At 41.0% G+C, this 26,832-nt stretch overlaps 4 protein-coding genes across 4 annotated transcripts; 3 read left to right on the top strand and 1 right to left on the bottom strand.

Moving 5' to 3' along the window:
• The first annotated feature begins 2,169 nt into the window (after positions 1 to 2,169).
• Positions 2,170 to 4,571, top strand: cxcr3.2 (chemokine (C-X-C motif) receptor 3, tandem duplicate 2). Its single transcript, XM_085801208.1, has 2 exons — positions 2,170 to 2,268; positions 2,827 to 4,571. The coding sequence occupies exons 1-2, from the start codon at positions 2,233 to 2,235 to the stop codon at positions 3,916 to 3,918; spliced, it is 1,128 nt and encodes a 375-aa protein (XP_085657334.1). The 5' UTR covers positions 2,170 to 2,232; the 3' UTR covers positions 3,919 to 4,571.
• Positions 4,572 to 6,166: 1,595 nt separating this feature from the next.
• On the top strand, positions 6,167 to 11,054 carry LOC146971742 (C-X-C chemokine receptor type 3-like). Its single transcript, XM_085801207.1, has 3 exons — positions 6,167 to 6,774; positions 7,446 to 7,811; positions 8,386 to 11,054. The coding sequence occupies exons 2-3, from the start codon at positions 7,455 to 7,457 to the stop codon at positions 9,091 to 9,093; spliced, it is 1,065 nt and encodes a 354-aa protein (XP_085657333.1). The 5' UTR covers positions 6,167 to 6,774; positions 7,446 to 7,454; the 3' UTR covers positions 9,094 to 11,054.
• Positions 11,055 to 13,191: 2,137 nt separating this feature from the next.
• cxcr3.1 (chemokine (C-X-C motif) receptor 3, tandem duplicate 1) lies at positions 13,192 to 15,054 on the bottom strand. The gene is made up of 2 exons (XM_085801206.1): positions 14,696 to 15,054; positions 13,192 to 14,398 (listed from the first exon to the last, which is right to left on the bottom strand). The coding sequence occupies exons 1-2, from the start codon at positions 15,026 to 15,028 to the stop codon at positions 13,655 to 13,657; spliced, it is 1,077 nt and encodes a 358-aa protein (XP_085657332.1). The 5' UTR covers positions 15,029 to 15,054; the 3' UTR covers positions 13,192 to 13,654.
• Positions 15,055 to 22,968: 7,914 nt separating this feature from the next.
• Positions 22,969 to 26,806, top strand: trim35-28 (tripartite motif containing 35-28). The gene is made up of 6 exons (XM_085801204.1): positions 22,969 to 23,627; positions 24,485 to 24,580; positions 25,034 to 25,264; positions 25,382 to 25,404; positions 25,628 to 25,746; positions 25,883 to 26,806. The coding sequence occupies exons 1-6, from the start codon at positions 23,205 to 23,207 to the stop codon at positions 26,416 to 26,418; spliced, it is 1,428 nt and encodes a 475-aa protein (XP_085657330.1). The 5' UTR covers positions 22,969 to 23,204; the 3' UTR covers positions 26,419 to 26,806.
• Positions 26,807 to 26,832: the final 26 nt, after the last annotated feature.

Below are 26,832 nucleotides of genomic sequence, written 5' to 3'. Positions count from 1 at the left end.
GTATTACTAGATCTCAGTGCTGCATTCGATACAGTCGACCACAGTATATTACTTGATCGGCTGGAAAACTGGGTAGGACTCTCTGGCACAGCTCTACACTGGTTTGAATCCTACGTACTTAAAGGACAGGGACTACTTTGTGTCTATAGGCAACTACACATATGAGCGAACAAAAATTACATGTGGGGTTCCCCAAGGCTCCATTCTAGGGCCTCTTCTGTTTAATATCTACATGCTTCCCCTAGCCCAGATTATGGAAAGCAACAAAATAAGTTACCATAACTATGCAGATGACACACAAATCTACATAACCATATCACCAAGGGACTATGGGCCCATACAAACACTGTGTACCTGCATTGATCAAATCAATGCCTGGATGTGCCAGAATTTTCTTCAGTTAAACAAAGACAAAACTGAGGTCATTGTTTTTGGTGCCACTGCAGAATGATTAAAAGTTAGCAGCCAACTTCAATCAGTAATGCTAAAAACCACAGACCAAGCCAGGGGTAGTCATGGACTCAGACCTGAATCTGGGGTCTGAGATCACATTAAGACCATAACAAAGTCAGCCTACTATCATCTTAAAAACATATCAAGAATAAAAGGATTTATGTCTCAGCAGGACTTGGAAAAACTTGTCCATGCATTTATCTTTAGTAGGCTTGACTATTGTAACGGTGTCTTTACAGGTCTCACTAAAAAGTCCATTAGACAGCTGCAGCTAATTCAAAACGCTGCCACTCGAGTCCTCACTAACACCAAGAAAGTGGACCATATCACCCCAGTCCTCAGATCACTGCAGTGGCGTCCATTTTCTCACAGAATAGATTTCAAAATACTGCTGATGGTTTACAAAGCATTAAATGGTTTAGGGCCAAAATACATCTCTGGCCTCCTGCTCAAATATGAGCCGTCCAGACCTCTCAGATCATCTGGTACTGGTCTTCTATCTATACCTAGAGTCAGAGGTAAACAAGGTGAGGCAGCATTTAGTTTCTATGCACTCTCTATCTGGAATAAACTTCCAGAAACCTGCAGGTCTGCCAGAACCCTCAGTGCCTTTAAATCAACATTGAAGACTTTCATGTTTGCTGACGCCTTTCATTAACTGCACTGTAATATTATTCTGTTATTTTCTATCTTTTTTTACTATGTTTTAGTTGTTCTGTCTCCCTTTCTGTTTTACTTCTTTTTATATCTGTTTTAATTCCTTCTCTTGTCTGTTTTTAAATAATGTTTGCGTTTTATGTTCTTATTTTGCTAATATGTAAGCACCTTGAGTTGTCTTGTTGCGGAAATGTGCTATACAAATAAACTTGCCTTGCCTTGCCTATAGCCTATATCACCCACATATTTCCTGTTGCTTTCTTTTTAAGCCTATAGTATTTTGTCCATTAGTTAACCTGTACCAGAGGGTGAGCAAATAACGTCTTCCGTAATAAGTAAGTTGATCATTTTTATTTTAATTTAGAAAAAATCGTACCTCTTATAAATGCTAGAACCATTTATAAGAGGTACAAACATTCCACTTTAAGTTTTTTTTGACATAATAACCAAAAAATGGAAATCCTATTAGACCTTTAACAGTTTTAGATACAACTGTTTTATAGTCAATTTCAGTGCCGTACTGTGACTATCTGAAAGTTTTTTGTGACAAATTAATGACCCTGAAAGGTCATCACTGATACTACAACATCATGTAACACTCAATACTCTAGCAAAACAAGCTGAATATAAAGAAAAAGGAATGTAAAATTCCTGCCAAGCAAGCAATTTCACTTCTCCTCCTGTTGTTTAAGATTGGTTTGTGAAAGTAGTCATTACTGCTTATTGAGGATTTAATTACCACCAACCTTGTTCCCTGAAAATATTTGTTATTTATTTGATTGAAATACATTGGATCTGCATGTGGGTGCGCAGTCCAGATAATGGAGCATTTTTCCACGTAAGAACTCTAGTCATGTACTGTCTGTGTGAAGGGGTCTGCTGCAGCCAGGTTTTAAACCATATGTCATAATTTCCTTGAGACAGTCATCAATTCCCACTACAGCTATGTTTGCATCTGTCTAAAATCTGAGGACTCAGTTCCTGAAACAACAACTTCTTCTTTCTGTTGTCTGAAAAATAGACAGGGAAAAAAAAGGATATTTGGTAAATGTGTCTCAGATTGTGCTCTCTCTACTCTTGGAGGGTCTCAGTTGTTTTGCTGCCTCCTTGTTTGCTACAACTATGGATCAAGTCACACCAACTACAGACGATTACTGGGTGAGTGACTCTTTGAATAATATAATGTGTTCAATTAAATGCCTTTATTGTCATCGCACTGTGTACAGCAACATAACATACACATAAATGGACTAAATAAGTTTAAAAGAAGTGTAAAACAAGACCTAAAACATATTGCACATATCTAGCATTACTGCATTATAATCCCAGCTGAATAATTACAGTTTAGCATCAAACTCTCGTATGGCACTGGGATGAAAACAGTTTTTGAATCTGGAAGTGCTTTATTGCCTATGTTGGATTGATATGTGTTCATTGGTGATAAATCAGAGATATCTCTGAAATTAACAAGTAAACTACTGCAGAGAACATAATAGATAATAGATATTATAATATTATAGGTCAAGTACTTATCTTTTAGTTTTCATTTCTTGATTAGTTCAAATATGGAAACGTCAATCTTTTGATGAGGCTGAAGTAAGTTATGAATTTAAGAGGGATAAAATAATGAGACAGGTGGAAATGCATCACTGAATTCATCTTTTTTTTTATATAACCAGTGCCCGTTGAGAATCTGACAATTCTTCTTCTCTCTAGCCGGACTACGATGAGAACTACACCTTTTCCCCTGACACAAGCAGGTCTCACGCAACCCCGTGCTCACAGGGAGACATCTACGGGTTTGCACAGAAGTATTCCCCTGTTGTTTACAGCCTGGTGTTTGTCCTGGCTGTTGTGGGCAACGTGCTGGTGCTGTGTGTGATCCGCCGCTACCGAAACTCTGGCGGTGCCTGTGCCTTCTCACTGACCGACACCTTCCTCCTTCATCTGGCCATCTCAGACCTCCTGCTGGCCTTCACCCTGCCCCTGTTCGCGGTGCAGTGGGCTCACCAATGGGTGTTCGGTTTGGTTGCCTGTAAGATCTCTGGTGCCCTCTTCTCCCTGAACCGCTACAGTGGCATCCTCTTCCTGGCCTGCATCAGCTTCGACCGATACCTTGCCATCGTCCACGCCGTCAAGTCCGGATGGAAGCGCAACACCTGCCATGCCCAAATTGCGTGCACCTTCATTTGGGTGGCGTGCCTGGGACTGAGCGGGGTGGACATCACCTTCAAACAGGTGGTGGATGAGGAAACAGCAGACAACCACAAGTTGCGCCTATGCCGGGTGTGGTTCGTGGAGAACGCCACTCAGTGGCAGGTGGGGCTGCAGTTGGTCAGTGTCATTCTGGGTTTTGGGCTCCCTCTGTTGATCATGCTCTACTGCTACATCCGCATCTTCAGGTCTCTGTGCAACGCCACCCGTCGTCAGAAGCGCAAGTCTCTCCGACTCATCATCTCCCTGGTCTCCGTGTTTTTCATCTGCTGGGCGCCGTACAACTGCTTCCAGCTGGTCGACAGCCTGCACAGGTTGGGCATGGTTACAGGAGGTTGCCAGTTTGGCCACGTGTTGGACATCGGGACTCTGATCACTGAGAGTTTGGGCCTGTCACACTGTGCCCTGAATCCTCTGCTGTATGGCTTTGTGGGGGTGAAGTTCAGGAGGGAGCTGGTGAAAATGTGTAAGGGGCTGCTGGGACCGAGAGGCTGGGCAGGGAAGGTGGGTTCAAGGCAGAAGAAGCCCAGAAGACTCACAGGCTCCTGCAGCTCTGCAGAGAGCGAAAACACCACTTATTCTGTCATGGTGTGACACTGTGAAGAGAAACAGGAAGACTGTGTGTGTGGTTTTGGGTGAGAGGGTGTGAAATGATTTCACAGAAGAACAAATATGTCCGTCATCTTGGTTTATGTGATCTATATCATGGTGCTTATGCCATCAGGTTGCTGGGGCAGCTAACAACATCTTGTGTTGTTGTTGTTTCTCTTTTTTTATGCTGTAGTGACATTTTGAAATGCATGGGGCACAGAGTAACATGTTGATGCTATCAAAGGTCAGTTTCTGTAAAACATAAATTTCCTCATACTCATAAATGCTGGTTTAGCACTTACAATCCAGACTGGTGTCAGTGCTCCTATCTCACGTCCTCACATGCTGGATTTCTCTCATCAGACTGCATTATTGTGTTGTTTGCAGAAAGTTTAAACTCATGAGACAGTAAAATGGTTGTATAGGTTGAGATGTTGTAAGTAGGTCTTGAAAATGATCTTTTTTCAGTGCTTTTGCTGGTGTCTTTTACAGCTCCTCGCTCAGCTGCGTGCTTCAAAATACTACTCTTCGAAAGAGGAAATGGGAAATGACTGTTCTCAATTTTTTTGTGTGAGTGTGTGTGCGTCATTAAAACACATTACAACATTTGTGACCTGCAAAGATTTTTGGAATAAATATTTTGGAATAAAAACAAAGTGTCATGTCTATTATACATCAACATGTATGATGTCTCATTTGGCTCTGAGTTATATTATAAGATTAAAAAAAAAAAAGAATTACACATTATTTACTGGCATGAGATTATTGACCATAGTGTGTGTATTCAGTAAAAAAAAAAAAAAAACTGTTATCACATGATAAAGCTCCTGTGACTGATATACTAATTTATGTGATAATTATTATTTAAAATGTACAGTTGTATCTGACTAAGGTAGTTAGCAGGATATGCGATCAAACTAGAACAAAACAGGATCCAAGGCAACTCCTCTCTGATACAAAAAATTAAAAAGCCTTTATTGAACGGCTTGTTCATGATGAACATTAAAAGCATCAACATGTTCAACAGCTGTTCACAGGTGGCCTAAATTAGGAATGGGTGGTGGCAGTCAAAACTCTCTGTGCCAAATAGCAGGCACCACTTCCTTAACAAAATACATTCCTCAGTAGACATCTGTAGTCTCAGGCCAGTAGGCTTTATACACAGCTCCACTACTTCCTGAACTTAAGCTTCTTTATTTCCTGTCTTACATTATTGGACAAACTTAGTGTGTCTGGCTCTGACCTCAGCAGTCACAACAATAGTCAGACACACCTGGATTAACCAGTTTGTCCAATAATGTATGACAGGAAATAAAGGAGCTTGTTTAAGTTCAGGAAGTAGTGGAGTTGTGCATAAAGCCTGTTTGGCAAACAATGAAAATATAGTATAGGTTGTTAGACAAATCAAGCAAGCAATAACAAAAGATGATATATGGAATAGCCTACTATATAATATATGAAAATAAAATAAAAAGAAACAAAATAAACTGCCACAGAAAGATAAACAACCACAAGAAATATACAAACCATGTGACAAGTCAGTTGAACTGAGTGGCATGCACTTATAACACACAGATATCTGAAACGTGATAACCTATGATTTTTGTAAAGAATGGTAAGTCAAAAAAACAAATTATCCTCAAGTTGGAATTGTATTTATGCAAAATTAATGTCATTTGTCAACTGTAGGCCCCTATAGCATTTCCTGTTTTCTTCTATAAAAAAAACAAACTGTGGTACAGAAGTGTAGGCTAATAAGTTAATCTTCCAAAACATAGGCTACTCTGCTGTTATTTATTTATATCTTAGCCTACTTAATTAGGATACATATTTTCTCGAACTCGTGTTCTCTAATGTTCTCTAACAGCGTGAAACCACAACTCCCCTGACTGTCCGCTGTGTGTGAAAGGCATCTATTGTTCAATTTAGGAAAACACCAGGAAAACACTTGCACAACAGCGCCACCCCGTGGGCAGCGGCTCTGTGTGCGGCGCTTTGTCTGCTTTGTGTCCGTTTGTAACTTGTGTTTACGTCAAGTCAAAGCAGTGCCAGGACACGGAAGTTGGGTGACACACGGCCTTCAAAATTACGCACCTATTTTCTAAAATAATGACACCATCAACAGAGACTGTGAAACATATCCTGCGCCTTTAAATCCAAACTATGGACAGTTTTAAGATTTTAATCCAAGTTATTAAAAGAATTCCTCTTGAAGGCGCTGTAGTGTAATTTGATTGAGGGTTTTATTTTGAAAACCAATAGACGGAGGCTCGGTTTGGCGAATGAGTTGGGAAATTTGGCAGCGGCTGCAGCGTGAGAGAGAGGTTAACGACGAATCATTAAAGTCCAGTGTGGGAAATATCAGAGGCGCGTGATCACACATTTCAAACGTGTAGCTTTATTAGAAGACGCCTCTGATCTGTATCCGTGTTTCTGTGGTGGCGCGTCCGTGTTGGAGCGACTCAACCTCCACACGTCGCCTCCTCCTCTAGTTCCTCCCGATGTTTTGATTTTAGTTTTTTAGTTGTTTTTGTATTGTTTTTTTTCCACCTTCAGCTCGTTTAACTTCCCGTCACCGACCTTCAGTATAAGTTTGGTGGTGGTCACTACTGTACGTCCAGACACGGAGGAAGCCTCTGGAGGTTACATACGGTCGGACAGTAAGCAGGAGCTCGTCCGCCTTCCCTCCAGAAAAGGAAAGAAAAGAAAAAGAAAACCTCTGTAGTTGTGCAGAGAGTGTGTACGGTAGATCCCCGTGTGAGGAGTAGACGTGCAGATCGCTGCGTTTGTTACTATTTTATTTTTTGGTAACATTTACACACCACCTGACCTCCGACTCCGCAGCCGCAACCTTTTGTGGTAAGTGAGTTATCATATCAGTTTTCGTTATTTAGTCACAACCATGCTGTCTTTCATAATGTGCATTCACTTGGTGCATGTTTGAGTTGTAGCAGTTGTTATAAGTTATGATATTAGAATTAAGTATTAGAATTAGCCTAAGCGTTTCTCTTTCTCTTTCCTTTCTGGTGTTTCTGTTACGAAAGTGCTGCTGCGTGGTGGTCACCTACGCACATTTCGGTCTTATCATAGCACACGCCACCACCACTTTTGGCTTTGAATTGCAAACCACTACTTGTGCTTCTGCAGTAGAGAAGAAAGCTAAGATGTCTTTCATGGTCTAGTCACTGAACAGCAACGCTAAACTTCAGTGTGTAAACATGTGCGTTTGTGTGCCAACATGACATGACCAAGAGGGACTTCCCTTAAGAGCACCCTCACCCTTTAGCCCCACGCCACAGTTGCTTCATTCAGTGTGACATCACCCCACCATGTGAGTTGTGTGAGTAAGCATACTGCTGAAGCTTGAGCTGGACTTCCCAAAGGGTTTTTTAAAAGGTTGTATCAGCTGATGATGCTCACACACACAGAGAGAAAGAGAGAGGAGTGGATGAGCTGGTACTTTTGACAGCTGTCCTCTGAGACACTGCAGTTTTTTTTTAATTTCTCTGTTTAACCTTTTGTCTCCACAGTAGAAGAACATGACGAACATTGAAGTGGATGGTGGTGGGATCTTTAATGGGAGTGATCCCTTCTATGATTACTCTGATGATTATCAGAGTCCAGACGACTCTGAGCCAAAAGCCGGTGAGGCAGTGTGGATCCCGGTTGTGTACTCTGTGGTGCTGGTGGTAGGTCTGCTGGGCAATGCTCTGCTTCTGGCTGTTCTGGCACAGAAGAGGCAGTCGTGGAGCATATCAGACACCTTCATCCTCAACTTGGGTGTTGCCGACTTACTGCTGCTGCTGACGCTGCCCCTCTGGGCCGTGCAGGCTGCTCACGATTCTGGATGGATCTTTGAAGATGTTCCCTGTAAGATCAGTGGAGCTGTTTTCAATGTAAGTATAGGCCTACTGAATTTTTGTGTGGGGTGAGGCATATGACTGAAAGAATGAAAGTGAAAGAGAGCCAGTTGAAGCTGTCAGAAAGTTTGTGTTTGGCTAAAAGCCATCCTTTTTTTTTTTGCTTAATTGTGACTCTTGGCAGACAATATTCATGGTCGTTAATCCTGTTGAGCAAGCGTACTCCCCAGCATTCCAGGCATGACAGTGTTTCCAGGAAAAGCAAGAGTTGAGCAGGGAAAAGGTGAACTGACAATGACTGTGAAATGTAAAAACTGAAATGCTGATATCATGTACCTATATAATACACATATAGTGATGATGTATTAAAATAGGTATAGATATAGGTATAGGTATATAGAAATTTATTATAATAATAATGTGGTACTTGTTTGTGTTTTGTGTCTGGTTGGCTATTCACTATCATTAGGCCACAATGCATTGCTGTTATTTCTAATGTATTTGCTATAAATATCAGAATAATATTGTCACTGTGAATTATTTTGGCCACAATAGTTATGTCAAGTCTGATATTGACAGAGTCCCTTGAATTTTTGTTTGTTTTTCTTAGATCAACTTCTACTGTGGAATCTATCTACTGGTTTGCATCTGTCTAGACTGCTGCCTGTCCGTCGCCAGCACCACCCAGCTGTGCTTCCACCAGAAGCCTTTGTTTGCTCATGTCACCTGCGCATTGGTGTGGGTCATCTCCCTGCTCCTCACCATCCCTGACTGGCTTTTTCTAGGGGCAGAAACAAAAGAGAAAACACTGTGTATTCATACGTACTCAGAAACTAAGAAGCTCTGGTCACGCCTGCCCCACCATATACTGGGTTACCTGCTGCCTACCGCCGCCATCATCTGCTGCTTCCGAGTCCTCCTACAGAACAGATCTAAAATCACCCAGAAGAAAACAGCTGTCAAGGTTATACTGCCCTTGGTGCTAGTCTTCTTTCTCTGCTGGATGCCATACAACATCACACTCCTTGTGGACACTGCAAATGTTTTCTCTGGAAATCCCCAGGGTGCCCTGAAGACAGCTCTGATGGTCACAACTGCTCTGGGCTGCATTCACGCCTGCCTCAGGCCTCTGCTCTATGTGGGCCTGTGCCTGAACTTCAGGAAGCACTCTTTGGCCGTGCCGAGATGTGATCGACACGATTCTAAAAGCTCACTGTGGGAGCTGGGTGTGGGAAAGGAAGTCCCGCCCAGTCAGAATCATGAGGAACAAGAGCTGAAACAGATGACCGAAGGGCAGCATCAGGTGCAGTCAGCATGATGCACATGAATAAACATGATGCCCTGTGACTCAAACGTCATCTGAACACTGAAATTAAGATGAAATGTCATTAGTTGGAGGGGCGGGGTACTGTATTCTGTGTAATGCTGAGAGATCTATATTTTAAGAAAAAATAGTCTCTTCCATTGCACTTTAATGTGAAAGTGTCAGGGTCACATCATGGTGACACATGGTGGACAGGGCTTTTTTATTTTGTAATCACTATTGCACAACTGTAGCTTCTCCCCCAAAATCATGAGTTTTTAAATTCAGTTTTGGACATACATACATATATTTTTATATTTTGCATTAATATAATTATTGTGATGATGTTGTTATTATTGAAAAAGTTCATATCATTTGCCTCATGGAGAAACATTCAGTGAACAGTTGAATCATCATTGTTAAACTAATGCCATAATTGGAATATAAGCTCTTATTCTTGCCAGTTTTATTGTGTGCTTGTATTTAACAGTTGACAGAGTTTATAACCGTTTCACTTTTTTATTGCACTTGTTATTCCTGCTCATCCGCAGCAGTAAAGACTGTGTAGATTCCACGGTTGCACAGTGAGTGTGTGGAATCCACTCTAAGGACATGATGCCGGGTGGGGAATTTCCCCCACGGCAAATCCCAAAGCCTTCTTTTCTTGTTTGAGTTCATTGTTGCAACATGGACGTGTGTTGGTCCGTAGGACGCTGTATGACACAAACAGGTGGTGATGTCATCAGTCAGGTGACAGAACAAGACAGAAGGAGGAGGAGGAGGAAGAGGAGAAATAGCTCTCTGCTGGGGCTGCAGCCTGCTGTGTCTACCCTCATCTGAAGACTTGTCTGCTGGGTGGGGAGAGAGAACTGTGGTATGCTTTGTGTGTGTGAAGGGAAAAAAAATGTAGTTGGAGGGTAGAAGAGGAGTTAGAGAAGGAAAATCATATTTTAAAGGTAATAGCAAGTATTGCAGTGCCTCAGGCTGCCAGACGAGCCTAATTTCTGAGCTTAAAGCCAAGTACTGTTGTTAACACTGATAAATCCAACCTGAAATTAAGTTGTAGCCTACTTTCACAACTGAGTATTCTAATAGAAACTTGGATGTACAGTCATTTCACACTTGAAATGAAAGTGCGTCGCTTCCTGCAGTCCTCTTGTCGTCTTTCCTCTTTTTGCTGTTACTTGAGTGCTGTTGAAGTTCATGTAAAGCGGAGGCCTCATGAACAGTGCAGCCTGATCTGAAAAATGTTACTTGCCTGGAACAGCAGTAACATGTCAAATTAATAGCAACAGTGGTTAAAAGTAGACGTGTGTTATGTATTGCATCAGACTCAAGTGTCATTTCCTGCTTCTGCTTGATATTATCTGTTAACCAAGACACACAAGTGTCTGCCAGTGGGTTCACTTTTTGAGTAACACACCTACACGAGAGCAAAGATTAGGCCTACTACTTAAAAGAATAAACGTCTAATTCCACTGCTTGATGTAAACATGAAAACAGAAAGACAATGTTACAACCCACTTTGGATTCAGGACACACATTCAGGATTGCACTGACAACACACCACGTATGGCTCACTTTGCTCTCACCCTCAGTGACACCCTCTTAACTCTTAGGCATTGGTGGCACATAGTGGTTTTTTATTGTCATCATGCATGACGGATGAAATGGAGACATTTGCCACAAGCCCAGAATCTTTCTCTGCAGTCCTCGCTCTTTCATTTCGTGTATCATTTCTGCTTAAACCACGTGTGCTGGTGAGGATGTGCGGCTGTTTTGTGTCACTTTGTTTCAATTTCCTGTGTCAAAGATATTTCCACTGAAACCGTCACATGTGGGTTTGCAGCTTTGGTGTTCACCTGTGTGCTCTGTGTAATCTTGATTGTTTCATAGAAAGTTCAATACATGTACGTACACTTAAATATATTATCATTTTCAGATGGCTGCACAAGCAAGACAGGGGAAAGAAAAGGGATGTTGCACAGTCTTCTCTTCTTAAAGTTGGATTTTTTTTTCTTTTGTTGTGGAGCACTTTGTGAAAGAGGTTCTTGAAAAGTGGTTTATGGATAAAATATACTTGTTTAAATTTGTGCTGCAAATCTGTCCTCTGTCTGTCATCAACAGTCATTGTCTGTATACACTGTATCTATAAATACTTCTCTAACTTTATAGAAAAAAATATGCAAAAGTCTTTTTAGATTAAAAAAACAAACATTTTTTCTAGAAAATCTACAAACAATCTCACAGGTAAAACACAACTTCTTACAGCTCACAAGTCCTTTAAAACAATTAGGAGCCTAATGGAGGCAAGAGATAAACCCTAGACAGCGTTGACTGGCTCCTGCCTGCAGCAAAGTCAACATATCAGGCGGGGATTTTTTAAACAGTGGGTCTTGGCCTTGGCTTCAATTGGCAAAACAAAGATATCCGTAAACAAGCAAGTCCCAGGCACCTTCCAGTCCAAGCTGGAAGGAAGCTGCTGGAAGATTAGTGGTGGGCCGGGCTGGTGGTCTGGTGACGGGGTCATTAAAGAATAACATAATAAACTGGTCTTGTAGACTGTCACTCCTGGTCCTTCAAATGAAGTCTGACCACTGCTGCAAGTTCAATTGTGACTTTAATTCAATTTGAGTATGACATAGCATTTTAGCAGAAGGCTCAAAATAAGTCAGAGGCCCAAGATAGGGAGAGGGAGAGAGTGGAATGGTTGTGGCTGTTCCCTAGGGGACAGTGTGGCTGTCATCCTCACATCTGTCAGGGCCTGTCACACAAACTGTGGACACATCTGTTCCTGCAGCTGTAGTGCTCAAAAGCTGTATAACTGTCTAGAAGTTCAGAGAATTTTAGATCCACTTAAAGCTGCTTCACAGCAATGGTCAGGGCCAGGCATCTTTAGGCAATTACGCAAATTCTGCAATTCTGATCAACAAGAGGCAAGTGAAAGATGAAAACTGGGGGGAACAAATTGATAATAATGGGATGAAAACATCTGAATTTAAAATCAGTTCAGAGTAGAATTCATATTTCACACCTGCTCACAGAGAAACAAGTTGTGCAGTTTGGTTAATCTGTTTCCTGTATTACTCCATCAATTATATGTGAGAACTACAGTGTGACACAGACCTTACAGATGGTGTCTCCAGATGGATCATTCCAGTTTTTTTTTACGAATGCTATTAACACACTGGTTTATGAAAAGTAAAGTTTTATTTGAATATAGTAAAAAAATTAAAATAACATCAAAATAAAAAAATATGCAGTTTACAAGTTTGTAAAACAGTAGAAAGCTGCCTCTGTTCACTGCCGTCCTCAAGAAAGTGCAGTCACTATACAACTATGTACAATTTTATTTTTGTGACATTTTTATTACTTGGCTGTGGTCAAATACAGCCCTGGGTGGACCTCAAAATCCTTGATTCAAATTCAAATTTTAAATTCAAATTTGATTTATTTACAGCATATGACACCTTTCATGCTAAAAGCAGCAACACAAAGTGCCTCACAGAGGCTAAAAACAACAAAGAAAAGAAAAGAAAGAGAACAAAACAGAAAACAAGAAGAAACAACCCCAACCTCCTCACCCCCCGCAAATACGCAGTGACATAGAGACATACAGACACATAGAGACATACCAACACACATACACCCACACACTAGCTGCCATTAGTGAGACATTTTAGAGACATGGCAGGCACCAGCACCTGACGGGAGAGGAGAAGCCACCTTTGGGGGCCGACTCCCAGCCCACGACTAGGGAGCGCTGCCCCAGAGGCAGCCCCGACCCGGGCAGAGAGGAGACCCCACACCAAGGTGCAGAGCCCACTAGCTACCCGGGCCAGAGCCATCCACGGGACAGCACCCCCAACGTTAGACCAAAAGCAACTCCCAATGTGGCAGGCCCCCAGGAGGAAACACTGGAAATAAAAACTAATGAATTAAGACTATTAAAACAGTAGGAAAACTAAAGACAAAAACAGTAAGATAAGATAGAAATTATAAGATAAAATGAATATATAAAATCAGATGAAATTGTATAGAATAAAAACTAAATACAAAGCCTGATTACGTAAAAGGAATAAAGAAATAAAAGAAATCAATTAAAAGCCGGGTCTGATGATTTTAATCTAATATAGTGGGTTCAGCCAGTGCAGTATAGAAACAAAAATATAACTGTGCAGTGAACAACAAACATCAAAAAAAAATTCTGGATGGCTTCAATGCTTATACTTACAGCAATAGTATTTTTTACAGTGCTGCAATGTTGTCTCTCTGTCATACAAGTATCACAGAGCGGCGACATTATTTTGTTTTGAATCATGTTCATGTTCTGCCAAACTAAAGTGCTGTGAACGGAAAGATGAAAGAAAGCTGGTCTGTTGTACGGTGGCCCTGACAGCTCAATGCACTGCAAAAATTAAAAATTACAGTGAATGAATCATCAGATTGATCAGGTTGTTTATTTGCTCTCAGGGCTACCTGTTCATGTCCCTGTCACTAAACGTCAATGTCTGTCATTTCAGTTTGAAAGCTTCAGGTTCATCAATTGTACATCAGACATGTCCATGTTTTTTTCTCAGATAGCAATGGATTTAGAGGTGTCGACAGAGTCAGACCAGACAGAGCTCCGTCTGCTGCTGGCAACAGATTGACGTCTGACGCTCATCTTCAGCTTGCAGCCCAGAGACCTCAGGATGTTGAAGAGCTGACGCCGGAACTTCACACCCACAAAGGCGTACAGGATGGGATTGAGGCTGCAGTGGAGATAACCAATAGAAGAGGTGACAATCTTAGCTTTCTCCAGAGATGATCGGCTTCCACAGGTGTCGGTATCGTTTTTAGAATGAATTGTTTCTGCCATGAGCGTAATGTGGTATGGTGTCCAGCAGAGGAAAAACACCACCACTACAGCCAGGATGACTCTGAAAGCTTTCTGCTTCTGGAGGCCATGGCTGCCACATCGCAGCCTCCGCAGAATGCAGGTGTAGCAGAAGATCAAGACAACTGAAGGAAGCAGGAAGCCCACCGTTTGGTGGACAGTGCCTGATGCCATGCGCAAATTTTCTACCACTTCTGTGTCATTGGTAAACTTTAAATAGTTGCGAACACACTCTGTTTTTTCTCGTCTGCCATCAAACACAGCTTCCAGAAACACCCAGTCAGGGGTAGAAAGGAGCAGGGAGAATAACCAGACTGCCAAGCAGCTGCCCTGAACCACCCAAGGCTTCTTACGGGAATACATCTGGGTGGCATGAACGATGGACAGGTAGCGGTCCAGACTGATGCAGGCCAGCAGAAAGATCCCACAGTAGAAGTTAACCTGAGGGCGCAAATGAGACAGAGAAATGAATAAAAACCTCTCTATATAGACCCATGTCTTTAATTGCTATCAAGAACTTTCTAGTAGCCTAATGGGCTTCATGCACAGCTCCACTACTCCCCTTATTATTATTACTCTTTTATTTCCTGTCTTACATTATTGGACAAACTAATTAATCTGGTCAGACACACCTGGATTATTCAGTTTGTCCAATAATGTAAGACAGGAAGTAGTGGAGCTGTGCATAAAGCCCATAAAGGAAGCTCTGGTGCTTCTTTCCTTCTGCAAATTTCTTACCGTAAAGACAGCTCCATTGATCATGCAGAAAGGGGTACCAAATGTCCAGCCTTGAGCTTGAACAGCCTGTGTAGTCCAGAAGGGCAGGGTCAACAGCAGCAGGACATCGGCCACACCCAGGTGGAGGATGAAGGTGTCTGTCACACTCCAGGTTCTCCTGCTCTGGGCCAGAACTCCCAGCAGCAATCCATTTCCCAGGACACCCATGACAAATGTCACAGAGTACAGAACTGGGATGAACACCGCCTCAAAATTCATGCCCTCAGTCAGGTCGCACACGTCACCCCCCTCACAACAATCCTGACTTGGGTCATGAGAGGAGTAATTCTCCATGAGTTCTTGAAAGTCATAATCGTCCTGCAGAGAAAGATAAAGCAGAAGATAGATAGTACCACCACATGGTGGTGCTATCTATCTATCTATCTATCTATCTATCTATCTATCTATCTATCTATCTATCTATCTATCTATCTATCTATCTATCTATCTATCTATCTATCTATCTATCTATCTATCTATCTATCTATAATTTTACAATGTCAATGTTTTTTATAAACTCTCGTGACAGTGCTCTGAATATGTTGTTCCACTTTTCAGGACCTTGCACTAGAACAGAAATGAAGCACATCACAACAACTCAGACCAGATGTATTTTGCAGGTAAAAGAGGACCTTATTGTGGTTTGTCATGATGTCAGGAATTAATCTATACCTGTCAAATTCATCTCAGTTCCTGTTTTGTATGGAGAAAGTCTGGACGACTGGCAGGGTTTGTGAAAAAAAATTGCCTATACAGGTTGCGTTTGGGGAAGAGAAATTCATGCACGCATCCAAGAGGAAGCGTGGGTTTTATTATTAATTCTATAAATGAACATTTTGCATAAAGTAAAGACCCATTTAAGAACTTGTGGCATAATAATTATAATAATTATCCCCTCGTCGTTATACATGTTCCACAAGCTGACTACCACAGGGAGTTTGCAATGCTTTCCTTTTGATTGATTCTTCATGCCGCAACTTTTCAGTGAATGGCTGCACCTGATGATCAACACAGTGTGACTTCATGGTATGAGAACAGTGGAAAAATAGCCAAAACAGAAGAAAACGTTGGTGGACACAGAAAGTAGTAAAAATAATTAAATAAAATATACTGCACCAAAATCAAGTTTATATTCATCAGCAACTAGCTAATTCAGTAAATTCATATGGAAGGACCATATCTGTTGAAACACATGATTTGTAGATGTGAACTGAAAACCCCTTAAAGAATAAATAATAACTTATGGCCTAAAATCTTTGTAGTAAAGGAAAGGGTGAGTGCATCAAAATGATGCAATAAGTATAAGTAATAATAACCTACCCAATCATCCATTGTGATCTCTTCAGGGGGTTGTGGGCTGGGGTGACAACTAAGCAGAAATGTGCTGTATGATCCTGTTTCACCCATAGCAATGCAGACAACAAGGAAGTAAAGATGTAAAAAAAAAAAAAAAAAGAGAGAGAGAGAGACCTTTATGTTGCTCTTACTGTAGTTTAAAGAAACTATGTCATATCACTGTTGTATGTTAAATGGTCTACATTTACTGGAATTTGATGTTGTTTGGTTTGGTTCAAATGACTCTTCATTGACTTTCACATATGCAAAGAATGTTTTATATGTCATGTGTGTAGGCTGATGCACATTCCAATGAAACTTATGAATAACAATACCCACATAAAAAATAAATTAAACCTGTTAGTTTCACTTTGGTGTGGAGGCCATTTAACAGAAATTGTTGGTATTTAAAATAAGTGCCTCGATTGTGTGTGTAGATGTGAGATGCGCTCATTTATTGTCCTTTGAGAACCTCGGGAGAACATTCAGTCGTCAGAACATCAGTGAAGACTGTTTTACTTTCAGATTGATAAAACGTTTTTACATCATCTTGGGATTTTAGTTTGCCAACTTCCATGTAGAATTTCAAAGCCAAACCACATGCACAGGTTGACCATCACACGAGCCATGCATGCTTTCATTTTCTTTATGAGCAGAATTGACCCTGCTATGCCATGCGCCGTTAGTGTGCCTAAAAACAAGACCAAAGCAATAGGCAATACACATGACACTAAACCTGAATAGCTTTTAAGCATCTATATCAAGAAAGTAGTATAATAGACAAAAACTACAGTCAACAACAATACTAGCAGTGTGTGATGCTGGCGCTGCTACATACCTAGATGTGAAAACGGTTCAACTGCATGACTGAGCAGTCAAATTAAGGTCATGTTATTTACTTTTATTGACAGGTTTGGAATACATGCCAACACACCTTTGAATGAATGACATGTCACTGTTGTAACACACAATGCTGTCTCTTCAGAATGAATGAAAGATAAGAATAAAAAAACTGAATGAATTTGTTCCTGCTGTTTCGTCAGTTCCTCAGTTTCATTATATAAGCAGTACCATTCGAATCCTAATTAGTCTTCCTCTTGTTGCTATTTATATATTGTTTATCAGCGTAAAATCTCATCTTTAATCATTCTTCAATCGTTTGCACAATCTCTTTCAGTGCAGTTATCTCCAAACCTCAAGATTTTATCACCTTTTTTTTTAACTCTCGGTTTTACTCCATGTGTACAGGCAAAGACAAAAGTGCGAGAACAACACCTGCAAACAGTACCGTTCATAAGTCTCTGGTGTCTAAAGCTTTTTCCTGTTATTCACACCTTTTGCACCTCAGTGCATGCAAACAGAGACCAGAGTTGTCAGAGCAAAACTGGATTGTGCTCTATGCAAACCATTTTGAATGAAATACAATGATAACAGCTGTTATTCCTGACTCTTAACTGCACGTTTTGAAATGGATTTCCAAAAGCACAACAAATATACAGGCACTATTACGTAATGGTGATAGCTTCAATACAGCTCTCCGGACCACCAAGATGTTTCGTTTTAGTACTTCGTTATGTAACACCTGCAATTTGACACCAAACAGAAGGAGAGTTCAAAATGGTTATATTGGTCTATGTCAGGTGCTAGACAGGATGATTTTTTTTTTCTTGTAAATCACTCACCAATAGCCATCAGTTCAATTCAATTCAATTCAATTCAATTCAATTCAATTCAATTCAATTCAATTCAATTCACCTTTATTTAAAGTGTAAAATCACCAAAACATGGTCTCAGAACACTTGGTCACGTCAACTTTAGTAAAGTTTCCAACCATTACAGTAAAATACCACTTCTTTTAGCAAATATTTGTCAGAAACGTTATGTAGTTGGTGTGTTATATTGTGAGTGTGTCCTGGGGAAACCATGGAAAGTGTGAGTTGAGGAACTGAAAGAACAACAATACAAAAAATCCCAAGTTTCCATAAGCCAGTTTTATTTGAGCACAAGTTTTGTTTTGATTATCTTGTTGCTAAGACATAATAGCAACCAATAATAATAATTATACACAGCCAGCTGTCAGCAGTATCATATTGAATTTATTAAAGTAATGAAGGTATGTGTGTGTGTGTTCGTTCACTTAACACCTGCAAAAAGTGTTGTGTATACAGTGATAACCTAGTAGCACCTGGTTTTAACTTAAAATGGTATTACTGTATTACCACAGAGGTAAAGGTGTTGCTTACACCTGAGTGTGGTGCACGAGTCCCATATACTAAATAGATGACCTCAATAATTCAATGACCTCATGCAGTGGTGTGAAAGTTAGCCTACTTCTGAGGCTGGACAAAAGAAGGAGGGGTTGGGAGGGCAAGTTTGGTGTGTTCTTTATCGTACGTTTAACCTTACAGCTTCAAATGGATCAAAATCTTAACTGTAGTGTATTGTCATTTTGTACTAATGTCGGTCTGTGGTTGGGTCCATGAACAAACCATACTGAAAGGGGGAGGAGTGTGAGGATCGGTTTGAGTAAGCGTTCTCATGCATATACGTATGTAGGTTTGGTGGGCAGAGTTGGCAGCATGACTCAATAAGTGCATTGCAGTTAGTCTGTTTTGTTGGGCTGAATTTAAATTCACTCCCTTTTAGTTCTCCCTTTTAGATGCATAGGACCTCTATATTGAGAAATAACATAATTGATTTGCAAGGCCATGTTACAGAGACTGTTAAAATCTGAGAAGGTTGATAAACCTGCTTTTGTGTTTCAAAACAGGTCATTTTTGCATTCTTGATAGGGGACGGAAATAAAGTAACTGTACAGTGATCAAACGTCTACAGGCGTAAAACAGAAAGTCCACCATGAGCCTCCTCCTGGTCAAACTCCATCTCATTATTCAGGGTATCATTAACGCTATGCAACTTCTCAAACTTGGCTCTCCAACCATGTGTCAATAATGCAGTCCATGTCCAGATCAGTCATGTATCAGACGACATTGAGCAGGTTCTTTGCCTTTTGCTGAAGGTGCTTTCCAGTCTATTTCCTCCACACCTTCAGATTTCATAATTCGTGTTACATTATCAGTATCAGTCTTGGTTTGGGACGTGTGAAGTCTTGAAGATTTAAACCTCAGCTCACTGGCTGTAAACCCTCAACAGAAGGCAGAACATTCACAATGGAGAAAAAAAGTTTAAATTTCTCTTGAAAAGATACAGAAACCACAGTACCCCTCAGGATTTCCTGTGACATTTGTAACTATACACATCCCTCACCCCTCACCATTTTGACTGATACATATCTCTACAGACTCTCAGCCATGATGTTTTTAATTTATTTAAATATTTCTGCTTTTTTGCATTTTCCTTTTTAACTTAAGCTTGCTGCCCTACCTGGTTTTTTAAATTGCCCCTCGGGGATAAATAAAGTTCTTTGAATTGAATTGAATTGAATTGAATTGAATTGAACCGCTTTTGCAGAGCAGCCATTAAAGTTTAACAAAATTAACACCAAGTGAATATACTGTAGATGTGTTTCACAGATTTAAAGCAGAAGTAAGCAATCCGGTCGTTTTGGCTAACTTCCTGTCAGCCGATGTAGTTAGCAGTCCCCGCCCTCGTCCCTACGTCACCACATGCACGCACATCCCTTGGCTGCACACACAGAGAGGACCGCCCCTTTATGCCGTTCTCTCTCCTCATTGGATAAAGGTTGTAGGATACAAGGAAAGTTTTCTCCTCGGCTTACAGCAGAGCAGAGTGACTGACAGACCCGTGTTTCAGACCAAACACTCTATATAAGTGATTGCTGTCGGAAGATAGAACTATTTAAGACTTATATTAACACAAACATTCCACTTACTTCTGCTTTAAGAATTTGTCTAAATCATCTAGTTTGTAGCAGGAATAAGGGTGACTTGTATTACAACATCCAATATTATAAACAAAAGACCTACCTTACCACAAATCAAAGTCATACACATGTAAGAACCATGAAATTCAAATTTCATTTATTTATATGGCACCTCTCATGCTAAAAGCAACACAGAGTGCCTCACAGAGGCTAAAAACAACAAAGAAAAAGAACAAGAGAACCCAACCCCCCCTCCCCCCACACAAATACACACAGTGACAAGAGACATACAGACACATATACCAACAGACGTACACCCACACATACCCACATACACACTCACAAGCTTGCAAAACCCACACTAGCTGTCATTAGTGAGACCTTAGAGAGACATGGCAGGCACCAACACCTGAGGTGAGAAAAAAAGCCACCTTTGGGGGTCGATCACAGGGCTTCCGGCCCACGACTAGGGAGCGCTGCCACAGAGACAACCCCGACCCGGGCAGACCGGAGGCCCCACACCAAGGTGCAGAGTCCTCTAGCCACCCGGGCCAGAGCCATTCACGGGACAGCAGCCCCATCGGTAGACCAAAAGCACCTCCCAGTGGGGCCCCCAGGAGGAAACACTGGAGATAAAAACTAATGGACTAAGACTATTACGACAGTAAAAGCTAGAGAAAGCAGAAAGATAAAATAAGATAAAAGGTAGAAGAATGTCAGAAACAATCCAATGATCCTAAGTTGTTTGCCAAACTGCAATTTGTTTGACTGTTCAGTTTATACATTTCATGAATAACTTTGGTTTTTCATAAATATATGAACACCAATAAAGACTTGGTTCCCCCCAAAAAAGGTATAAAAATCATAGAAAATAGAATAAAATAAATAAACAAAATCAGTTAAAAACATGTAAAATAAGGATTCAATATGATAGGAGGCCTGATTAAAAGGAATAAGAAGATAACAAAAAACAATTAAAAGCCTGATTAAAATGTAAATGGGTAAAACAAATCCATGTATAAAACAATAATTAAAAAAAAACAATTGTTACTCTATCTCAAGGAAATTTAAATCAAACGCAACTGGATTTGGTTATTTGTCTTAGAAAACATGTCACCTCTCATCCAAGAGGCTTCATCAGTTCATGCTTTGCTTCATGCATTGTCTTCTAAGACAAATCCAGTTGCGTTTGATTTAAATTTCCTTGAGATAACTATGACCTGGATGAATTAGAATATTATATTCACAAAAATGTTACTCTAATTCAAATACTCACAGAGCACATGGATGTTGAGAGGGGTCCGTCATAATATATTTCTATCTCATGTAACCACCATATTCCTTGGTGGTGGACAAAATAAAGCCACAATACTGTTTTTGGTTTCTTTTTTAAATCGTTGCAAAAGATTCTTTAAAGGGCAGAGACAAACAAAGAGGAAACTGCCAACAGTACTTTGGTCAATAGGTGAACCTAAAAGGAATAGCTACTGACACAAGTTCATTGTAACTTTCATGTTTGCAGAAGAGCTCCATCTGTTGGATACACTCAAATCCTAAATTCAATTCTCTCTCTCTCTCTCTCTGTCTCTCTCTCTCTCTCTCTCTCTCTCTCTCTTTTAAACGCTATTCTATTTCTTTTTTTTAATCTAAACTTTCATGAGCCGCAGCAAACAAGAGCCAGAGTCTGATAACAGACAGCTGTGGTTGCTTCACTGCAAAGAAAAGGGTTGAGAGGAAAAATCCAAATGTTGTTCTTATTTAGGCTAGAAAAAAATAATAATAATTTGAAAAATGAAAAATAAAATGCAATGAACCCAAACAAATGTTCTTCAGAAAAAGGGACTTGTTATAATGAGACGGGGACTGGTGTGTTATCAGTGACCTGCAGGAAAACAAGCTGGCATGGTCGGTACTGTGGAGACATAAAATAAACTGTGACTGTTACATCAGAATAACATGGGTATGAAAACTGACAACAGCTTGTTGGATGTGCTAAATGAATGCACTGAAATGGGAGCTGAAGTGTGCAGACTTCTCAGACAATCTTTTTTTTTTTTAATGAATCATATAAGTAAATAAACAAAGGAAAGAAAACAATGGAAGCAAGTAGGCTAGGTGCACTTTGCAGACTTTTGTTCACATGAAATGGAGTGGGCTGAAGTTAAAAACTTATAGTCCCACCCCTTCTCCATAATTCAACCAAAATGAATGAATCTTCCGGCTTATAGGCTACAATCAATGTAAGTTTTTGGCAATATTACTTCTAGTAAGTAGTAGGCTAAACCAAGGAAGACAAAACAAAAACAGTAAAGCATTACCCAAATGCACAGTTAATAAGTAAATAAATAGGAGATAAACTTACCTAGTAAACAGCCCATAATGATAAAACACCTGGCTCTCTGTACCTTGTGAAAATCATATTTTTGTAGGCCTATATCCTTTAAATTAAAGTGCTAAAGGACATCCCTGTATCTCCCCATTCAAACTCCCCACAAACTGAAATTCAATAACCTTTCATGGTAGTGTGCACCCGTCTATGTTTAAAATTAAATGAACCCCTTAATCTGTGAGTCCTTTCTTTTACAGTGACAGTGACAGAAAAACTTTTGGCCCCACCTAGGGGACACCGCAAGTAATGTCCAAACATGAAAAGGAGCTGTCTCCCAACTTCACAAGCTGGCTCCTGTGTTGCTTATAGTTTTTGACCCAATTTAAAATAATCCCTCTTGCACCATTTCATTCCAGCTTTTTAGACCAAGGCTATATGTTATGATCTAGGTTTGTAGCCTATAGATTGGACAGATTGGCCTATTTGTGCCACAGTATAGGCCTATGTTTGTGTAGTGTTTAGTATATGAACACATAAGCTCATCTGTAGATAGTCCACATGATTATCACAGAGGGTGTTTCTCTCTGACAGGTGTGAAAGGAAAGCTGCAGAAAAGCACATACCGTAGGTAAATTACCATCATAATTTCTGTTATACCGTCCATGTCCGCTAGATGGCAGTGTTAAATGCCTCCTGAAGCTCTGGCTGCTGCTTGTGTCAAAAACACGGAAAAGGACTCTCTACCTTCACAGGCGTCACGCGCAGTGATAGCGCTGTTTTTCTTAAGCGTTTGTGTCTTCTACTTTTCCTGCCCGTCCACCGAAACTAATCGTTCAGTTTTCTGTGAGCGTAAGCTAACACGTCGAACGGAGTCGGGTGAGTGAGCGTGTGTGTGTCTTGTCGGTGTGCGCTTTGACTTTTTCTGTGAAACGAAAGTGAACTCGCGGAGGCCCAGCGAAGCCATGGCTGACAGTATGGACGAGGACACGACGGAGGAGACTCAGCCCCTCCAACAGGAGCTGACCTGCCCCGTGTGCCAGGGCATCTTCCGGGACCCCCAACTGCTGCCCTGCACCCACACTTTCTGCCGGGAGTGTCTGACCAGAAGTTTAGAGTACAACAAGAAATGTCCGGTGTGCAGGGAGGTGTTTAATGAGGGGCAGGCTATCGCTAACCGGGCGCTCAGCGGCGCCTGTGAAATGTTCCTCAAACAGGCCAACTGGAGGTCCAACCAGAAACGTCCCAGCGAGGACACCTGTAACCTCCACCTGAAGCCGCTCGAGCTCTACTGCGAGAAGGACGAGGAGCCCGTGTGCGTGGACTGCGTCTCCCTGCACAGCACGCACAGGCTGTGGTCCATTAAAGACGGAGCTCCGATGTGTAAGGTAAACAGCCCTGGCCCCTGACCGGTTTTACCTGCCGGGTGTTTGCCTCCGATGTAACAAATAGTTCCTATTCTCACTTTTACCGACCAGTAGTCTGCTGTAAAGCTGCAGTACCCTCCCCCATCTGACTCAGGCCCTGCTTCCTGTTTGGTTTCCCTCCCCGTCTCTCTGCTCCAACGTCACCAACGTCACCATTCAGAGAATTGTATTGTCATTATAAGGTTTAATGAAAAGGCACAAGAAAGCATGAAGAAAAGGCAAAGGTGACACTAGATTAAGATTATACTTGTACCAGCCCAGACAGCTGTCTGATCCTCTGATAGCAGGGGGTTGATAGAAGTACCACACTGTCACTATAAGTTTATTACAATGAATCGTTACTGACAGCTTATGATTCAGTCAGTAAATGATGCAAAACCATCAAAGATCTATTGTTCATATTGACCATGGACAGGATGGCCAGCAAGCAGCTCAGAGATTGACTAAATTCTTAAACAAAACATTTCAGAGCATTCACTTTCCTTCCTGAAAAAGATAGGACTATCTCTGTTTTATCCAACATGCTTTTAAAAAATATCCTTCTCAAACAGCCAACTCAACGTAGCTCCATCAGATCATCAAAGACTACATGACCATACATTTTGCTGCAATACATTTACACAAAGTGTGGTGTGATGTCAGTGTAGTAGTTTGTTTGTGTGTGAATGGGGATGAGAAGGGTATGACCAGGAGTTAGCCAGTGCCAGCACGTAAACACAAGCTGATCAATAATCCATTAAATGGGTGTAAATGCAGATATTGTATGTGGCTGTTTGCTTTTGTTTTTTTTTTAAATGCTCTGCTCTTCTTCCTTGCAGAAGGAACTCAGCTACAAAGTCCGTATTTTTGAAAAGAAAGTGGATTCGTACAAGAAAATGACAGTTAAACTCAACAGCACAGTGGAGTACATAAAGGTAACGTTTCTGAGAGTGTGCATATGATATTACATTTCTCTACACTGGGGTCCAAAAGTCTGTTGGGAAACTGGTCCAATGTAATAAACAAATAAAAAGCTTGCTAGAATAACAAAATGGGTTTATTATTTAACAAGCTGTATTCAGACATCTACAGCACTTAAAGCAGATGTTTTAATAATGATAAGATAATTGACCCCCAACACTGACTTTTTATAAGACACAGGTTACATTAGGAATCAAAAGTAGAGACTAGAGAACCTGGACAGTCCTTGCATCTAAGTTTTACTACTTAACAGAAGATTTAATTGAGATCCAGTGTTTCACACCATATGAATGGTGCTTGAGCAACTGGACTTTCTATACGGCGCTAATAGGCACTGCAAGCTTGTTTAGGATGTATACATACTGTTATATTCAGGTGATGTGTATTTCCTCTCTGGCTGAATCCAGAGTCAAGCTGGGCAGGCAGAGAAACTGATCAGGGAAGAGTTTGACAGGCTCCGTCAACTACTGACCACAGAAGAAGCTCGGCGTCTATCAGCCTTGGGTGCTGAGGAGGAGGAGAAGACTTCTGCTGTACATGAGCTGATCACCATGACTAACAATGACATAGTGGCTCTGAAAGAGCTCATCGAGACCCTGAAGAAGGAGATGGGCAACGATGATCTCCCCCTCCTGAAGGTAAGAGAGGGCAGCTTGACTCCAGAGTTCAAAGCCTTTTATGATTTGTCTCTGATGTCTTAAATGTTTTAAAGATTTTGTAAACATGCATCTGAGTCACTATTTTTTATGTTTCAGAATTTCCAGAGTATAAAAAGAAAGTAAGTAATCATGTGCCCTGTGTGCTTTAAAATCTTAAAATCTGTACATCCAATTATCCATGCAGATTAAACGGGTTATGTCAGCATTTATTGAAAAGATTTGCATGATTGTGGGATTTTTTTTTTTTAAATGTGCAGCTGCAAAGTCGCATATGTTTGTCATTCACGTCCATGAAGATTTGATGTCTCACATTAACTTCACATTTTACCTTCTTTGCTCCAGAACCCAGTGGGCTCATGACGAGCCTAGCCTCTCTCATGACTCTCTTTTGGACATGGGGAAGCATGTTGGTGCTCTGAGTTACAAAATCTGGAAGAATTTACAGGACCATGTCAAATATTGTGAGTAAATGACACAATGAGAGAACAGCCTAAACCAGAGCTGGAAATAAATCATCATAGAAATAATCACTGGTATTCATTAAAATACAAGTCACTAAATCTAAAATCTAAGAAACTGTTTCATCTCTCTGTGCAGATCCAGTGGTGCTGAACCCAAACACAGCCACTCCATGGCTGTCCTTGAGTCCTGACCTGACCAGTGTGAAGGAAAGCGCAGAACTGCTGACCACCCCAGAAAACCCAGAGCGCTTCGATCCCTGCATCTTTGTCCTGGGTGCTGAAGGTTACACCTCCGGGAAACACAGATGGGATGTCATCGTTGGTGACAGCCCTAAATGGATTGTGGGAGTATGCAAAGAGTCAGTGGCCCGCAAGAAGAAGTTCACCGTCTCTACCAACCGCGGCGTGTGGTCCATAGGACTCAGCAAAGGGGTGTACACTGCCCTGACGCAGGAGCGCACGGAGCTGCCATTGCAGCAGCGTCCTGAGAAGATTCGCATCAAGCTGAACATGGATAAAGGGGAGGTGTCGTTTTGGGATGGTGGAACGGCAAAGCACCTCATCACCTTAAATCACCAGTTTAACGAGAGGATGTTTCCTATTTTCGGCCCCGGGCTCCATAGCACACCTATGACTCTGGCCGAAGGAAAAATGGCTGTGCACACATCATAACCCAGTATCCTGCAGAGGGAGGGGTTGTTGTCCTTAACCTGTAGAATTTGAGAATGATAACCTCTTCCATATAGAAAGCTTGCTCAAGTCAGCAGTTAAACAGGGATGAATTATAACCCTAATTTGAAATTTAAACAAATGATTAAAATGTGCCAGTGACAAGATGAATGACAAATTGGGGAAAGACAATTACTATCTGTAATATCTAAAATATCTTTTGATTACTAAACAAATAGTAAAGACACAGTGCATTGGCCAAAAGCTTCTAAAAAAATGTTTTAAAAGGATTGCATTTTGAGGCTGGCTTAAAGATTTGGTATTATAGTCTAATGTTGGAAATGAATGTAACTCTATCTCTGAAACATAACTTGGAGTATAATATGTGAAAGCTGCAGGAGGCAAACAAAGAAAGGC

This window comes from Trachurus japonicus, chromosome 16 (genome assembly GCF_045865225.1).
Source record: "Trachurus japonicus isolate A0001 chromosome 16, Traja_1.0".
Lineage (NCBI taxonomy): Eukaryota > Metazoa > Chordata > Actinopteri > Carangiformes > Carangidae > Trachurus > Trachurus japonicus.
Note: the sequence above shows the minus strand (reverse complement) of the source record. Positions and strands in the feature narration are given on the sequence as shown.

Excerpts from the sequence above, each read along its gene's own strand:
- cxcr3.1 (XM_085801206.1), bottom strand. The coding sequence starts at position 15,028 with ATGGAGAATTACTCCTCTCATGACCCAAGTCAGGATTGTTGTGAGGGG. Across the intron at positions 14,399-14,695 it reads TCAATGGAGCTGTCTTTACG|GTTAACTTCTACTGTGGGAT; the intron begins GTAAGAAATTTG and ends TTGCGCCCTCAG.
- trim35-28 (XM_085801204.1), top strand. The coding sequence starts at position 23,205 with ATGGCTGACAGTATGGACGAGGACACGACGGAGGAGACTCAGCCCCTC. Across the intron at positions 24,581-25,033 it reads GCACAGTGGAGTACATAAAG|AGTCAAGCTGGGCAGGCAGA; the intron begins GTAACGTTTCTG and ends GGCTGAATCCAG. Across the intron at positions 25,265-25,381 it reads ATGATCTCCCCCTCCTGAAG|AATTTCCAGAGTATAAAAAG; the intron begins GTAAGAGAGGGC and ends TTTATGTTTCAG.
- LOC146971742 (XM_085801207.1), top strand. The coding sequence starts at position 7,455 with ATGACGAACATTGAAGTGGATGGTGGTGGGATCTTTAATGGGAGTGAT. Across the intron at positions 7,812-8,385 it reads TCAGTGGAGCTGTTTTCAAT|ATCAACTTCTACTGTGGAAT; the intron begins GTAAGTATAGGC and ends TGTTTTTCTTAG.
- cxcr3.2 (XM_085801208.1), top strand. The coding sequence starts at position 2,233 with ATGGATCAAGTCACACCAACTACAGACGATTACTGG. Across the intron at positions 2,269-2,826 it reads CAACTACAGACGATTACTGG|CCGGACTACGATGAGAACTA; the intron begins GTGAGTGACTCT and ends TCTTCTCTCTAG.